General features: G+C 39.8%; 3 protein-coding genes across 3 annotated transcripts; 2 read left to right on the forward strand and 1 right to left on the reverse strand.

Annotated features, from left to right (window-relative positions):
* Positions 1-230: 230 nt before the first annotated feature.
* Positions 231-7538, forward strand: LOC146459994 (uncharacterized). The gene is made up of 3 exons (XM_085088736.1): positions 231-741; positions 3247-3489; positions 6763-7538. The coding sequence occupies exons 2-3, from the start codon at positions 3248-3250 to the stop codon at positions 7307-7309; spliced, it is 789 nt and encodes a 262-aa protein (XP_084944862.1). The 5' UTR covers positions 231-741; position 3247; the 3' UTR covers positions 7310-7538.
* Positions 3633-6412, reverse strand: LOC146459995 (uncharacterized). The gene has a single exon (XM_085088734.1). It carries the CDS (start codon positions 6135-6137, stop codon positions 3732-3734), a length of 2406 nt encoding a protein of 801 aa, XP_084944860.1. The 5' UTR covers positions 6138-6412; the 3' UTR covers positions 3633-3731.
* Positions 7539-8711: 1173 nt separating the features above from the next.
* LOC146459996 (E3 ubiquitin-protein ligase TRIM45-like) lies at positions 8712-11156 on the forward strand. The gene has a single exon (XM_085088735.1). The coding sequence runs from the start codon at positions 8961-8963 to the stop codon at positions 11154-11156; it is 2196 nt and encodes a 731-aa protein (XP_084944861.1). The 5' UTR covers positions 8712-8960.
* Positions 11157-17079: the final 5923 nt, after the last annotated feature.

The following is a 17079-nucleotide window of genomic DNA, read 5'->3' on the forward strand; positions in this document are numbered from 1 at the left end:
AAATGGGAACCTACAATTGACCTTGCTCCCAATGTGTGGCTTCATAGCTCAGTTGGTAGAGCATCGCACCGGTAACGCGGAGGTCACGGGTTCGAATCCCGTTGAAGCCTGAATTTTTTTCAGGCTTCCAATTTCCAATTGCATAAATTGGAAAATTCACTGCGATGATCACTTCTCACTTTCTTCTTTTGTTTTATTGCCCCAACGGCTCGTAGCCAAGCTAGATATAAATATATCGGAAATGGTCTATTGGAATATTTCCTTGACTTTGATCGTCAATGTACTTCTCTGCAAGAGTTGCTGCTAGGAGTGCCCAACATACGTGATGCAAAAACTTTTACAGAACGATAGATTTGGCCAATGGCTTATATCAGATTTACGGATTCACACACCGCTAGTCCCTATTGCGGCATTTTGCGGCACCTTCTCCGTCTGCCAGCCTTGTTCTCAGTCCTCAAGGCGCTTATCAAGAGAACTATTGAAGGCCTGGGACCAAGGCTGGGCGATTGGTTGATGTCAGGCTATTGCGCTAAGGACCACTGATCACATCACATTAAAGCAATATCTTCTCTTAACAGACTTTTGAATCAGCGAACCGTGAAAATATTTGGAACAACAAACTTTACCCATTTGCCTTTCTGCTAGCGTCTTCAAACAAGTGCCTTGTGTAGTTTCCATAGAAGACTTTAAAATATTGGGATCAAATCAAGGGTTTCACAGAGAGAAGCTTGATATACTGAGGTATAGTAGATTAACACTGCCATAAATTCAGTTTATGTATTCGAACATGTTATGTATTTTTCAGCTTAAATTGATTTGTACTCGAGTCACGCTCACGCTGACAATCAAGTTCTTTTGGGAATATAGTTAACACGAAGAAGACGGAGAACACATTGCTTAAATAAATAAGTTTTAGTTCAACTCGGAACAGGAACAGATGGAGAAACAAACATCAGAGAGTAACAAATTATTATCTCTTGTTCTAGTTGATTTGTTAACTTGATGAAAACTCATTGAATTACTAATAAAAAGCACCTAAAAAGCGCGTCTAAGTTTCACACGACCCGTTTCAGTTTCCCAATTTGACAGGTTGAGAAAAACTGCAATTGCAACGCTCAGGTTTTTAGCCGTTTTCATTTAAGAGATTGCCAGGTGCATGACATAGCCTTCTGTGATGGCAAGATCGTATCATTAATCAAAAGGTGTGATAAAGGAATGCATATCATCTAAATACTGTTCTGCCTCTTGGCACTTAATTTGAATTTAGTGCCTCATGCACGCACGGACATTTCATTTAATTTTTCAAACATTCAAAATTGATCTCTTGCCGACAGTTTACATATATCTATCAGAACTCCTGATAATATGTTACTGCGAGAAGTAAAATGTATGAAAAAAACTGTACATATACTTAACAATTATTCCACGAGCGCGCGTTGGATATGAGTTGATACGCGCCTCGTTGGCTATCTATCATCTCACATCCAACAAGCGCGAGTCAAGAAATATTGCTAGAGCTTGCTGGGAGTTGCGCTTTGTAAGAACAACCAATGGTTGCCACTTCTCGGGCATGGTATAATGGCTCATATACCATGGCCGCTAAGCCAATCAAATCTCCGTAATTGAATTAATTTATACAGGCAATATTAATGATCCAGTTTTTATTAATTAAATTATTCACCAAAGTGGAGGTGAATATAGATGGATATTTATTTATTTTTGACAATATACCGACAAATGGTGGGAAATTTTAAAATCTCGCGCGCCGCGCGGTAAGCGATTTCTTATTGTAGAGAGTTCCGTTTCCCTTTCCTGCAAACAAATCAAACGTCTGGAGGCACTTGCTTATAATTAGTTGCTCACGTGTCTTTTCTTCGATTGTTGTGTGAAATTTGCCCTGTTGTTGAGATTAAATAACTTACCATGTAATGCCACAAACCAAAATTTGTTGCCATTTTTATATTTTTTTGTAATAGCCGTCTCTTTTATCGAAATATTTTACTCTTAAGTGACCGTAGCGAAACGGGAAGCCATCTTGTTTCTCCTCGGTTGCTCGGAGGTAAATAGTACTTGGCTAATCACCTCCGAGCTAGCCAATCAGCGCGCGCGAAAAGCACTTTTCACTTCTGTGGTATATGCTAACAGTAAATATTGTTACTTTAACCAAGAAAATGTTCAGCCTCATCATTTTCCGAACACGTAACCCAAAACAAACACAGGAGTTAAGATTATCTTAACACAGTAATCCGTTTGTGCGGTCACTTGCTCTCGTTTACAACAGCTTCAAATCTCGGTTAGTGAAATGGTATTTTATGACAACTAGTTCCAGACTAGTTCATTCATAGCCTCTCTTTGAAAACGAGGTTGAAGGGAGGGAATTCTGATTGTTCCCAACCCCACTTTAAAATGGCGGCCATATGTGTTTCTTATCATCTCAAACAACCAACCACATTTTTTTTCCGGAATAACTTGAAACGTAAAACCTTTAAGGGGGGATTTCACCTAAACGCCATTTTTCCGCCAGTTGACATGGCTTTAATGGAAATATCTCGTTCACGTTTCAAACATTCCAAAAACTCTACGCTCATCCCGTGAATCTATGTTGTGGGCTGTTTTGTGAATTTGTGGGTGATTTTTGCCTATATTTGGGAGGAAATAGTTTTTCTAGAAGGATTGGTAAAATTAAGACAAATAAGAAATATTGAAGATTTAGTGAAGTTTTAAAATTAGAATTTGTAGTTAATAGTTAATAGACGGACACCAAGTTAGTCCACTAGAAACCTGGGGTGCACCTGCGTGGGTATCAACTGTCTGTTGGTGTTCCAAAAATCATTTTCTTTCTTCTATCTCTTCTTAAAACCTCTTCAAATTTCATTTAAATTTAGGCTAAATATCCGGTCTGGTTTCTGAAGTAGGTTACAGTTACGATTAGGAAAAGCCGACCGGCATATGTTTTGTCAAAAAAAAAAAAGAAGAAAAAACCGACTGCAACACAAGAGGAGGCAATATACAAGGCCCGGTTCAAACGCCCAACTTAACATGTGCGAAAACTAACGCAAATTAGCAGGATCAATTGCTTCAGTCTTCATTTACTTTAGGTTAACCACATGTAAAGTTCCACGTTTGAATTCAGACACCAACTATTCAAACATTGCCGTTATGCTGTGAACGTACACTCAGTTCAGTTTCAATACTACGATCGAAAAACTGACTATGAGTTAAAATTATTTTCGTCTATTTTTTCAGGATGGTGAAAACAGGTGTATTCCTCTGGTGCGCACCCCGTTGCGTGGCAACTGCAGTGGAGAGGTCGGTTAGGACCCTTAAGAATGGACAGGTATTCCACGAGCCTTTCTTAACCATCTTTTATTACAGTCCCGAGAGAAAGAGCCCGAGGCCCGCTTGTGCTGCATCTTTGCAAGCGTTTTCTCAATCGAGCTACCAATCAGTCAGCAAGATGCTGCAACAAGATTTCGACGACAAGGATTTCGTAGACGATGAGAAGTCCAAAGACTACTGCAAAGCTGACACAACGTAATATATTTTAAAACAATATTTCGGCTGGCCAAACCAGCCTTCTTCAGGTTTAGATGTTACTAAATTTTATAAATGAAATTACAATATATATCATGGAGGATGTTGCAATACATGGGAGCAGCGGAAATGACGTTTACAAGGTGGTACCAAAGGATGAGGAAATAAGTAAAATAAAATAAAATAAAATAAAAAAATTACAATTCATCACGTCTATTCAAACCGTGGGGTTCCAAGGTCCCCGCTAAATCTATAAGAAAAGATTCTCTGGCTTTTCTGATTGAATCACGTGAGGAGTGGATAACTTCAAGTGGTATTAGTTGCATGTCAGTGTGGCAGTGGTTAGGGTGAGAAAGAAAATGTTCAGAAACAGTGGTTGGTTTGGATGACATGTTAGTTTTGTCAACTGTGCGTCTATGTTCGTTGAATCTGTCTTTGAGACGTCGCTTAGTTTCACCTATGTATTGTAAATGGCAGCGTTTACATTGTACCATGTAGATTAAATTTTTGGTGTTACAGGTTATGTGTGAAGTGATGTTACGGGTTTCGCCTGTTGAAGAAAATGTGTAATGTTTAAGACCGTTAGTAATGTAAGGACAAGTGGCGCAATTTTGTCCACAGCGGAAAGATCCTGGTGGTGAATTAGTGCTGTTAGGAGCGGTGACAGTCGGTAGCTGTGCTTTAACTAAAATGTCGCGAAGGTTGGAAGTGCGTCTGTAAGCGACGATAGGTGGGTGTTTAAAAACGTCCCTGCAACGGTCGGAGGAAAGTAATATGTTAAAATGTTTGCGTAATATATTAGAGAGGTGAGGAAGTGCTGGGTTATATGTAACGACAAAAGGTATGCGGTTAATAGAGTCGTTACGGTTAGTTTGCAGAGCGTCAGTGCGAGAAATATTAGCAGCTCGTAGGAATTGTGAATCCAGGAAGGTGTTATGATATCCTCGTGCGAGGAGATAAGCTTTTAATTCATTAATGCGGATTTGAAATGTAGCGTTAGTAGAACAGATACGGCGGATGCGAAGAGCTAAGCTAAATGGAATAGATGCTTTAGTATGTTGAGGATGGCATGATGAACTAAGAAGATGTTGGTGTTTATCTGTAGGTTTAGTGTATAGGTCAGTTTGTATAGTGCCGTTATGTAGAGATACCATTACGTCGAGAAAAGGAACGTTAGTTAATGAGTGACTGCTAGTGAACTTAATAGTGGGATGAATATTATTGAGGTAATCGATGAATATTTTAAGATGATCTAGACCTTCAGTCCAAATCATAAAAATATCATCAAGGAACCTCCACCAGGTATGGACATGGAAAGGAGCATTAGAGAGAGCGTTAATTTCGAAAATGCCGAGAAAAAGGTTAGCAAATGAAGGAGCCATCTTAGTACCCATGGCAGTACCATGGACCTGAAGATAGTGTTGCTGATTAAATGTGAAGTTATTCATGGTCAGTATTATGCGTAAAAGGTCACAAAGTGTCTCAGTAGGAATGTGTTTGTCCGTACGAGTTTCAAGGAAATGACGGCAAGCATCAATTCCTTCGTTGTGTGGAATGTTGGTGTACAATGATGAAACGTCGAGAGTGACAAGCATGGCGTTACTAGGTAGAGTTCCAAGGTTAGAGAGTTTGTTAAGGAAGTCAGTAGTGTTTTTAATGTGCGAATCCAAGGAAGAGACGAGAGGGTTAATGTGGTAGTCAACGAATTGTGAGATGCGTTCAGTAGGGTGGCTGTTAGATGAAACTATGGGGCGTCCTGGGTTTCCAGTTTTGTGAATTTTAGGTAAAATGTAAAAGCGTCCAGGTTTAACGTCAGTTTTTATAAGGTATTGTTTCGTCTTTTCGTCAAGGTAGCCGTCTTTGAGCATGCGTTGAACGTAAATAGTAACTCGTTGTTGAATTTGGTTAGTTATGTCTCCGTCTTGTTTTCTGTAGAATTTAACGTCGTTAAGCTGTCGATTACATTCGTCTATGTACCAGGTTTTGTCCATCACTACCGTCCCAGAGCCTTTGTCGGCCGGTTTGATAACGATGTCTTGTCGTTTCTTAAGATTCCGTAATGATTGTCGTTCATGTGAGGTTAAGTTGTCGGTTATATGATTGAGATTAGAGGTGGAGATGTCATGTTTGATAGCATCTATGTATGCGTTTAATGCTGAATCTCTGTTGGTGGGAGGCGTCCATGAGCTTTTGTTGCGGAATGGGTTAGTTGGGTTAGGATTAGAGGCATTGTTATAATCGTGAAAGTATTCCGTAAGTCGCATGCGTCGTGTGAAGTCATTAATGTCAGCTGACACTTCTGACCAATTAATACGTCTGGGTGTAGGGCAAAAGGTTAAACCGCGAGCAAGAACTGATGATTCGTCGTTAGAAAGTGGAGTTTGTGACAGGTTAATGACAGAGGTTGTGTCAAGTCTGATGGTTGTGCGAGTGTTACGTGGTTTGCGTTTACGGCGATTACGTGTACGTGTGGAGGCCTGTGTATTATTGTTAAGAAATGTGTTAAGGTTATCGCTTACGGTGACGTTAGAATTAGTGGCGTGTGAAATATTAGTCTTTTTAGCACGTCTGCGAGCGAGTAGTGATTCAAGAGATAAAGCCATTGAATTAATTCTACTAATATAAAAAGAAAATGTTTCCGGTGTACAGTGTTCTTTTAGAAGTTTCTTGCAGTTGGAGAGTTCCTTGTGAATAAGTTTGATTTTGAGGCGGCATTCCTTTGTCAGCAGGGTTAGATGTCGGCGGGCGGTGATGAAACAAATGTTTTTCCATTGTCTATGGAACCAGAAGTTATCAGAGTCAAAGGCAGGTAGGCAGTGTGGTAATAATCCGCGTGGAATAATGTCGTTAGCAGTGTAGAATTCATAGTTTTTAAGGTGGTGTTGATAGCGAATAAGCTTCAGGTGGATGCGTTTGGTGGCATTGAAAAGGCTTGTGAACTGAGGTGTAGACTCGGCGGGAGAAGAAGGTGGGCCAGGATTTGTTTCAATATCCATGCAGATGACAAGCGATGAGATGTAGAATAACGCAGTGAGGAAAATCATAAGCTTAAGAGGAGCATGGTAGTTGGAGGAGGTTTCTTGTATGACTTGGCAGACTTGGGATGTGCGGTAACCAGTTGTGGCTTTCGGCGAGAAGGCACCAATGCGAATTCTCCAGGATATAATATCGATTCCCATTTTGTAAAGATAAAGTGATGGTAAGCAGGAAAAACGGATCTGTTGAAGACGTATTCATTAAAGATATGGCGTACTGTGTTGAGGGTAAGTTCGATATCTTTCTGGAAGAAGGCTTCAAGAATTTCAAGCATACATTCATGATTCGTGATCCCAGAAAAGCAGTCAGTTCTTTGTTCAGGCTCTCGACAAATCCCGAGCTTGCGGGATGGGATTACTTCGATCAAGCGGAAACGGGGTTCAAACAGTTGCTGGAGTTGTACGAGTTTCTTGACCGTCACGTGCACAAGGATCCAATTGTCGTGGATGCGGAAGATCTCCTTAAGTTTCCAAATGAAATCATGCAGAGTTATTGTGAAGCAGTCAGTATTCCTTTCGATGAACACATGACGTCGTGGGAACCAGGCCCAGTTGCCGAATGGGGTCCCTGCACTGCATGGCATGATGAGGTCATGAATAGCTCAGGATTCATTGCACCTCCAGAGAACGACACAGAAAGACGAGGTGATCTGTTATCTGAAGTAGCTTCAGCTGTGAAGGAGTGTATGCCTTATTACGAAGAACTAGCAGCGAAGAGAATTCTTCCTAAACAAGATTGAACATTGGCTGTTTTCATACTCTGTGGTAGATTCATAAAGCACCTTCAGGTTATCAAGTGAACTGACAGAAATGAAACCAAAATTAACTTGGAACTACAGTAAGGTAGACAAAGGAAAGTGTTTTCCTTACTGGTTTTATTGTCTTTATTCAGATAAAGTGCTGGCAGCGAGAAGCATTCATACCACTCAATCATATCTAATGTAACCATTTTAGTTCATCTTTTTAATGACTTTGCACAGGAGCCCATGAGTGCTCCTGCTTTGTATATTTATTGACTATAGCTTATGACGTTTGAAATGTAAATATTTTAAAAATCAAACAATTGCATGCAAATTTTAACCTATCCTAGCATAATAATCTAGATTTAAAACAATTGTAATTATTGTTTTTATTATTATTACTTTATTTTTAATTTTAGTGTCCTCAATTAGCTAGCAAGTAAATAGTCTGACAGTTAAATAAAGTTCATGCATTCATTCATTCATTCATTCATTCATTCATTCATTCATTCATTCATTCATTCATTCATTCATTCACTCATTCATTCATTCATTCATTCATTCATTCATTCATTCATTCATTCATTCATTCATTCATTCATTCATTCATTCATTCATTCATTCATTCATTCATTCATTTAATAAACATTGATTAATTTGAAGTTTTTCAGTCTACTCCATACTTTTTCACGTAGAGAAGTGTGGACAGTATTATTCCAAATTGAGAAACTCGGAATATCATGTCACCTGCCAGGGTTGAAAATATCATCCAACTAAGACAGGAAATTTAAATAATAGTCACAGGATTTTACTAATACCAACATGGCCAGTGGATTCAGCAACAACATTCCACTGACTAGCTACTTTCCCTATCTTCAGTTCGGCCGAGCCGTAATACAAAAACCCACGGCCTTTACTTTGTTAGGGTAGTAACAACAGACCTAGAGTGACGCGCCCGTTTCTTACCAATGCTGGCGTGGGCTTGGTACTAATTTTAATCTATAATCAATCCAAAAGACTCTAGTCAAGTGTGGCTAAATTCATGTAGCTGTATAGATTTACCGAAAAAAGTGAAAAGCCTTAGCGATTCGTTCACTAGATCACTAATTATAACGCCTATTTTCAACGGCTGCAAAACATTTGTCATTCTTTGTCTTTGTTTGTCATTTTCAGTTTTTTCAGTCAGTCAAACGATTTCCTCCAAATGCGATTTGTATCCGTATTCTATGCCTTCACCGATCCATAAAAGCAAGAGATTTCCAGTTCAGTGAATCATGATGCACTCCAAAAAAATGTTAAACTGATATCCTGGACGTCCTAGACCGAACGTGCTACTCCAAAAGTAGCTCCCCCCCTCCCCACCCACAACCACCACCACCACCAAAAATAGACATTTACTGTCTCTGTGCTCTACAGACTGAAACTAACTTAGAAACGACTAAAAGAAGTAAATACTCCTTGATCCATGATCCAGCAGATGTTATGACATAAAAACTTAGCAACTGGGTCGAGGTCAGGCAGAAATCAATCTGGTTGGTTTCCTAAAATAACAAATTATGCGAGCACTCATGCGACATGCATCACAGTTCTCGGAATCGACAATACAATAGACCACTCTGCTTGATAAATTCCTCTTTCAATTTGCACCGCGATGGAGTCCCTGTTAAAAAACCTAAAAAAACATGTCGAATGTTCGATTTGCTTGGATACTTTCACCGAACCGAAGACTATAGCGTGTCTGCATACGTTTTGTTGCGAGTGTTTGAAGAAACACGCGCTAGTTAGTCAGAGAGATGGTCAGTTTCGCTGCCCTGAGTGTAAGGCACAAATTGCCGTCCCCGAAGGAAACCGATTTGATCTGTTGCCGACCAGTTTCCATCACAACAGCTTGCTTGGTCTTCTCGCTGTTCAACAAATTGGCGATGGAAAAGAGATCAGTTGCGGAATCTGCAAGAAAAAGAGCGCTGATATCAGTTACTGCTTTGACTGCGAGAAGTTGTTGTGCAGTGACTGTGTGAACGCACACGAATTGTTTAGACATGCTGCATTCGAAGGACACAAAGTGACGCCAGTGGAACAATTTCAAGCCAAAGATTACGAAGCTATGTTAAAGCGACAGGCGTTTTGCTCTGAAAAGTACCACGAGAGAGAAGTAACGAGGTTTTACTGCCGTAATTGTGAAGCTTGCGTTTGCCAAGTATGTTTAGTCACGGAGCATAAGAATCACGATATTGAACCGCTTGAAAAAGCTGCAGACAGTGAAAGAGAGAAGATTTTGGCAGGAACTGAGCTTATAAGGGAAAAGGAACAGCTTTGCAGCGATGTGATTCGGAAATTTGAAGAAGCAGCCATTAATCTGGAGACAAACTGTACCGACGCTAGGCGCCGAGTGACTCAAGCGGCCGAACAAATGATCGCTGCAATTCGTGAACGCGAACGCGAAGCAATTGCCGCCCTCGAAAACACACGCGTGTCGAGGATGGAGAAATTAGATACCACAAAGAAGCAAATGCAGTTGATAGCGAAACAGATCAACCAAGCAGCTGAGTTTGCCAGTGATCTGGCGCAGAGAAGTTCGAGTGCAGACATCTTTCAAAGTAACATTGGTTTACAAAAAAGATTTGAAGAGCTGAGCAAGACTCAAGTGCCACCACTTCCGGTTAGTTCATTTGTTGAGTTCATCCCGAGTTGTGCACCAGAGAATCCGCGTCTAGGCGTCATAAGAACAAGCGAAACAGATCCTAATGTATCAACGGTTGAAGGACTACGTCAAAATTTCCAAGCTGGTGTAGAGGCAGTGATTTTGATTTGTCCTAAAACACGAGAAGGGGAAATTGGTAACAGAAAACGTGTAGATGATCTTGAAGTAGCGATAGAGCCTGTTGATAAAGTGGCAAGCTTTAGAATCAAGAAATCATTTGAGAATTTCCAACTGCAGTTTGTTCCTAAAGTGCCAGGTGCTTACAACATCACTGCAAAGATAAATGGAGAGAAACTCCACAAGAGTCCTTTCACTATCCAGGTGAAGGAACGACGGCTTGAAATTGTGGGCGAGTTAGACGTACAAAACGAACCTCTGGAAGGGCCAACTGGGATTGCTGTGAACAGTGAAGGACTAATTGCTGTAGCAGACTGCGAAAAGAACTGTGTCATGATATTCAATAAAGAGGGACAGTATATGCGACGACTGGGACACGAAGGAAAGAATCCTGGGGAACTGAGCCGTCCAGCTAACATAGCATACATGAACGATGATGTAATTCTGGTGGCAGACAGAGATAATTGCCGATTGCAGCAATTCAATGTCCACTCAGGGATATACAAAACCAGTTTTGGAAAGGATGGGACAGGGAATGCAGAATTTCGTATTCCAAAGGGTGTTTGTATGGATGATCAAGGGCAAGTTGTAGTAGCCGATTATGGCAATAACCACGTTCAAGTGTTGACAGCGGATGGTGTACCTTTGCTTACATTTCAAGACAGCGGCCCAGGAAAACTGATTGGTCCTCAATGTTGCGTCTATTATAAGAAGACGTTCGTTGTATCTGAGTACGGGAAAAAATGCTTGAAAGTGTATGATGATTCGCGAACGTTTTTGCACAGCATTGGAAAAGAGGGTGAAGCAGATGGAGAGTTTAAACAGCCAATTGGAGTGTGTGTAGACAAACACGATAATATTCTCGTTTGTGACTTCGTCAAAGGGAATGTGCAACAGTTTTCCTTTGACGGTCAGTACACTGGAAAAACGATTGCCAAGCTACGAAAACCTTGGGGTATAACTGTAACACCAGACGGCAGCATCCTTGTATCTGAGTGGGGAGCAAGAAAAGTTTTGATCGTTAAATAGGTAAGAGCTGATGATGATCAATGTTAAAACTCGGGACAATTAACAATTATTATTATTCATCGAAGTGAAGGTGAATCAGAACCTGAGAAAAACACTATCCACTTTACTGCTATATATATTGTGTGTGTTAATCAACAGATTCAAAAAGAAGCAATCAATATTTTAAAGTTTTGCGACTGACAATTCATATTTTGTAGACTTGGCTAAAGTTATCGACAATAATAATGAAGTTTTCGAATGAAAGGAGTAACCCTAATTAAACTAAAAGGATGGTATAAATTAAGGAGGCTCAAACGGTTTCTCGCTGTTATAGTGTATTTGATGAGAGATTAACTAAAGGTATCTCTGATCAAGTAGATAACCTACCGATATCTCTTTGTTGGGCAATCTTCAAGGCAAATTGTGACTTCATAGCAGCTAGTTACCAGTAGCTTTTGCAAAAGTTATCTAAAATTCCGTTGGTGAGCTCCCGTTTTTGTTGAGATTTTGAAAGCTTGTTACAGTTTCAACTCTTTTGGGAATATAAAAAAAAGTTATCCAGTAGAACTTAAGTTACATAAAAAGGCATATTTTTCGTTTGCAGATTGTACTGGATTACTTTCCTCCAAACTTCTCTGCTGTCAATGGCAAACTGAATGTTGCGTGAAAATATAGGTAGTGGTAGACATTAGTAAGTTTCTTTTACACGAAAACAGTAAATTGCTTGAATATAATCATTTAAATGTAAATACAAAAGAATAAATTAGTTTGATGTATTTCGCTGCAAAAGTTTTCTGGCCTTTTCTGGGTTCAAAACAGGATTCTCCCTCTAACTATCTTATTAAGAATTGCATATCCTTTCTTCATCGTAAAATGCATCATGACATTTTTGGGGGGTATGAAACTGTGACGCTTGCTTCCGCACATGTGTTTTCACATCAAAACAAAAAGATTGCTTGCGACATTTTTAAAGGCCCGTTTACAGGTGCGTTTTTTGTGCAATTTTTGTCGCACTCTTAATCGCCTGTGTAAACAAGCGGTGATTTCAGTGCGTTTGAACGTGTTTGAATCTTGATACAAATGTGCTGGATTTCTCAGAAAAAGTAAATAATGGTAATTGAACTGAGTGGAGTGCAATTTGGTCTGAAATCACACGCGTGATTTCAAAATGCGCGCGAATTCGAGATTTGAAAACAAAAGTATGATTTCAGACGAGTGTATACAATATGCGAGTCAGCGAGGCATGCGAGGCAGACGTGCGAGGCATGAACAAAACATGAGAGCCATGAACAACCCCCAACATAAATGCTAACCGTTAAGCTAACCGGGGAGCTATTTAAGCTAACCTGAGTGCTATTTAGGCTAACCGGAGGGCTTTTTAGGCTAACCTGAGTGTTTTTTAGGCTTCTTATAACCTGAGTGCCTCGCACGCCTCGCAGACTGTCAAGACTCATTTCAGACCAAAAATTGCACAACACGAAGGTCAATTACCACTTTAGTACACCTATTTTGAAATCACACAGTTTTATTGTCAATATTAATATTTTATTTTTATTTCATTTTCATTTTGATGGGCTGAAAAAGGACGTGATTTAGAGCAAAAAATGGTGTGATTTGTGAATAAATTGAACTGTTGAGAGCCAATGAGATTGCAAGGATCACCAGTGATTTCAAAATGGGTGTAATAAAGCGATATATCACGCTGAAATCGCACCTGGTTTACAAGTTAGTGCTAAGCTTAAAGCTTAAAAACAAGAAAGCTTAATCTAGTCGGGCTTGCCATGCATCACCCACAATCACTTTATTATTTTTCGCTTATGGTTTGAGGAGACGAAGGCCCATTTTACATCATCTAGCAAAACAATTATAGCTTTTGCTCATTTAAGGCCCGTTCATTTACATGTAAGGCACTTGCGATTTTTGATACAACTTTTGTCGCACCCTCAGTGCTATTTTTTTAGCGCAAGGTTGCGACTTGCTACTTCAAATCGCGCGTGTAAAGCAGCCGCGATTTCAGTGCAATGTCGCTGTACGTTTTCTGAGAAACTCTACAAGTTCGCGCTAATATTGCCTCTAGTTTGCACTGGCAATTTGAAACTGCAAATTAAGCGCGATAAAGGTCCTTTACATTGGCTTCGACACACATGTAAAGTTTGGACCGGGCCTTGGTCTCTTCAAACCATTCAAATGTAAGCGAAAAACAAGGTAATTGTGCGTGATGCATGGCAAGCATACGACTAGATTAAGCTTTATAGTTTTCTAAGCGGTAAGCTTTCAGTGCTCAATCAAACCTTTAAAATGTAATTGACGCTAGCTTTTGAATCTGCGGTGGGTGCGGGCGGACTGCACGCTTGAAAGCTGTGAACAGTACTTTATAAATTCAGTGAAAAGGGTTCTTGTACTAGGATTACTAGCCAGCGTCGCTTACGATAACAAGCCTCGACGTTCACATAAAAATGTAAAGAAGACAAAAAACTAAAATGACAAAATAGCCCTTTACTTCTCCAATAGTTAGAAACCACTATGTACAATGCTGAGTCAAGAAATGATTATAATAAACATTTAACAAGAACTAACAACTTCATATAGATAAACTACAGAAAACTTAGCTGGAGGCGTGACTAGCTTTTAGAAATACTTTATAAATAAATGAAATTAATCAATACATATTACACTACATAAAGTAGACCAAAATGTCCTTATCGATGGCTGACAGCTTACAGGGCATGAAGAATAGAAGTTTGACAGCTGTCACTTAATTTGCACGCTTTCCTGAGAGCAACTATCCAATACAATTCTACGATAGTTTTTAAAAGACCAATCAGGCTTGAATGCGCCTTTGGGTAGGTTTTGAGGCAGCTGTATACTATTCTGATCAGCATCAAATTTCTCCTTGTAAAATCAATGCTTATTCAACTCCTGAGGTCATGAGAATTAAGGACATGATCACCCAAGGTAAATTGTCTTGATATTTTAATAATTTCTCCTCAGTACTTTTAAGAAAAAAATATGTGGACAAGATAGGAGAATTTACTCCTTGAAACTTGGGAGTTAAAAGGTTAAGTAGCTGCGAAAAGAAAGATTGAATTATAATTAAAATAGGCTTAACTAAGGGCGCGTTTTTTTATCCACAATTCTGGAATAAGAATGGTTGGTACGGAATGCTAGGAATAATTCGGATTGTCTGCATAAAAAACCCCCGTCGGTCCTGGCCGAGTAAACATTGCGTAACAAATATGGCGGCCGACGAAGAGACTGCCATTGCAGCCGTTATCGCAGCAATTTTCCTTGTACTTTTGGTACAATGAAATAAGAAGCAATGTTTCATTTTGTCCAAAAGTGTAACCTGATTTTTCCCTTGTAGAGACGTATTTGAATCCGCAGCGCTCACCTCGCCGTCCACCATCTTGGATTTCATTCGCAACATTCTGTTCATTCTGCCCCTGGGAGCAGAATGGATCGAATGGCATTCTGTCCATTCCGGAATAAGAATGCAGAATAGAAAAACGCGCGCATTTTACATTCTGGCCATTCTCATTCCAGAATTGTGAATAAAAAAACGCGCCCTAAGTTTAATTGGGATTAATTAACCATTCAGGCTTGTCCTACTTCTACTCATCATGGTCAAATTACAGTGTTAACTATTGTAAACTTGAAGATCATTAAAATTAATACAAGTGTCAGTCACTTGTCAGCTCTTATTTTACCCCAAATATATCTTTTCTCCGGCCCCAGCTGAAATCATGCAGAGTTATTGTGAAGCAGTCAGTATCAGCCTTTCGATGAACACATGACGTCGTGGGAACCAGGCCCAGTTGCCGAATGAGGTCCCTGTACTGCATGGCATGATGAGGTCATGAATAGCTCAGGATTCATTGCACCTCCAGCGAACGACACAGAAAGCCGAGGTGATCTGTTACCTGAAGTAGCTTCAGCTGTGAAGGAGTGTATGCCTTATTACGAAGCACTGGCAGCGAAGAGAATTCTTCCTAAACGACATTGAACATTGGCTGTTTTCATACTCTGTGGAACATTCATAAAACATCTTTCCGTGAATTGAAATGACACCAAAATTAGCTTGTAACTACAGTAAGAAACGCCAAAAGACTGTTTCCCTTCTTGGTTTTATTGACTTTATTTAGATAGGGTGCTGGCAGCGAGCCGAGCACTGATTTTAATAAACATTGATATTAACTACAAAACTAATACTAGAGCGGTTTTAAATTGTGTCGAAAGTGATTGCGCTTTGGTTTTACATTACTACGCTCTGTGATTTGTTGACAAAACTCCACTTTCTCATTCAATAAGATGTAAAACCAAAACCAATCATGTTTTCGCCGCACGTGTTTTCCCGCGCTTGGCGCCGGTTAAACGTATCTGCTTTGAATTCTGATTGATTCATTGCGCTGTTTGCACCTGTTTTGATTGGCCAAAGTAATAACTTTGGTTTTGATATAACACCGCTCTAATTTGAAGTTTTTCACTCTATTCCATACTTTTTCTCTTGGAGAAATGTAGTCAGTACTATTCCAAAGTGTAGAAACCCGGAATATCATCTCTCGCACCCGAGCTCCAAACATCATCCAACTTAATACAAGAAAATTAAACCGTCAATAGTCACGGAATTTAAACAACAACATTCCACAGACACTAGCTACTTTCCCTATATTAAGTTCGGCCGAGGAAATACAAAAACCCACGGCCTTCACTTTGTTAGGGTAGTAACAACAAACCTAGAGTGACGCGCCCGTTTCTTACCCATGCTGGCGTGGGCTTGGTACTGATTTTAATCATCTACAATCAATCCAAAAGACACTAGTCAAGGGGGGCTAAATTCATGTAGCTTTTTAGCTTTACCGAGAAAACAAAAAGCTTCAGCGATTCGTTTACTAGATCACTAATCAGATAAAGCCTATTTTCAACGGCCGCGAAACATTTGTTATACTTTGTCTTTGTTTGTAATTTTCAGTTTTTTCAGTCAGTCAACCGATTTCCCCCAAATGCAATTTGCATCCGTATTCTATGCTTTCACCGATCCATAAAAGAAATAGATTTCCAGTTGAGTGAATCATGATACACTCCAACTAATCGAACCAAATCGAACGTTCGATTAATCGAACTTAATCGAACTCAATCGAACCCAATCACGCGATTGGGTTCGATTGAGTTCGATAATCGAACACAATCGAACCCTCACAAAAAAATTGGGCTAATCGAACCAAATCGAACGTTCGAATGGGTTCGATTAGTTCGATGGGTTCCATTGAGTTAGCGGATTAGGTTTGATTTTGCATCAGTGAATATATATTTTTCTGATTGGATTCCCCGGGTCCGATTGTTAGTTGAAAATTGTGTCCGGAGTTTGAGAACACACACTGTTTTGGAGATGACTCCAGCAACAAAACAGACAAAAATTGGTCTATTTTTCGTTTTGACGAATCCATGCGACCTTACACGGTTAACAAATCTATTGTTGCTTTTAATTCCTTTACTCGCCAATATGGCAGTTTAATTTATTGCGTTCGACAATCAGGAGAGCGCATACTATTCCAGTCGTTTCAAATTCCCGGCGGTTCAGGGTTTGGACGCCGTTTTGTTTGGCTGGCACATCCTCGGCATTGTGCAGCCGTCACTGTTGGCATGGTAATGAAGGCACGGAATTCCCGGATCTCACTCCATGTTCGGTCTTTTCCTCGCAGTTCCTCTTGTCAATACAAAATCGTCGACGAAAAAAAAAAAAACCGATCGAAAGCACCTACCTAATCTTTGATTAATACTAGTCTCACGTTATCTTGTGGATGTTGTGTTGAAGACCGAGTTCTTCGCAACTAATTTGCGTTATCTTATAGTCCGTTGAACTGATTATTAGTCAGGTTGTTATTTATTTTTACTTATATACATATGCTAAGACAGTCCCGCCGCTGAACTGACATATTTTAAGTGA

Source organism: Pavona decussata, unplaced genomic scaffold (genome assembly GCF_977016875.1).
Source record: "Pavona decussata unplaced genomic scaffold, jaPavDecu1.1 SCAFFOLD_215, whole genome shotgun sequence".
In the NCBI taxonomy this organism is placed as follows: Eukaryota; Metazoa; Cnidaria; class Anthozoa; order Scleractinia; family Agariciidae; genus Pavona; species Pavona decussata.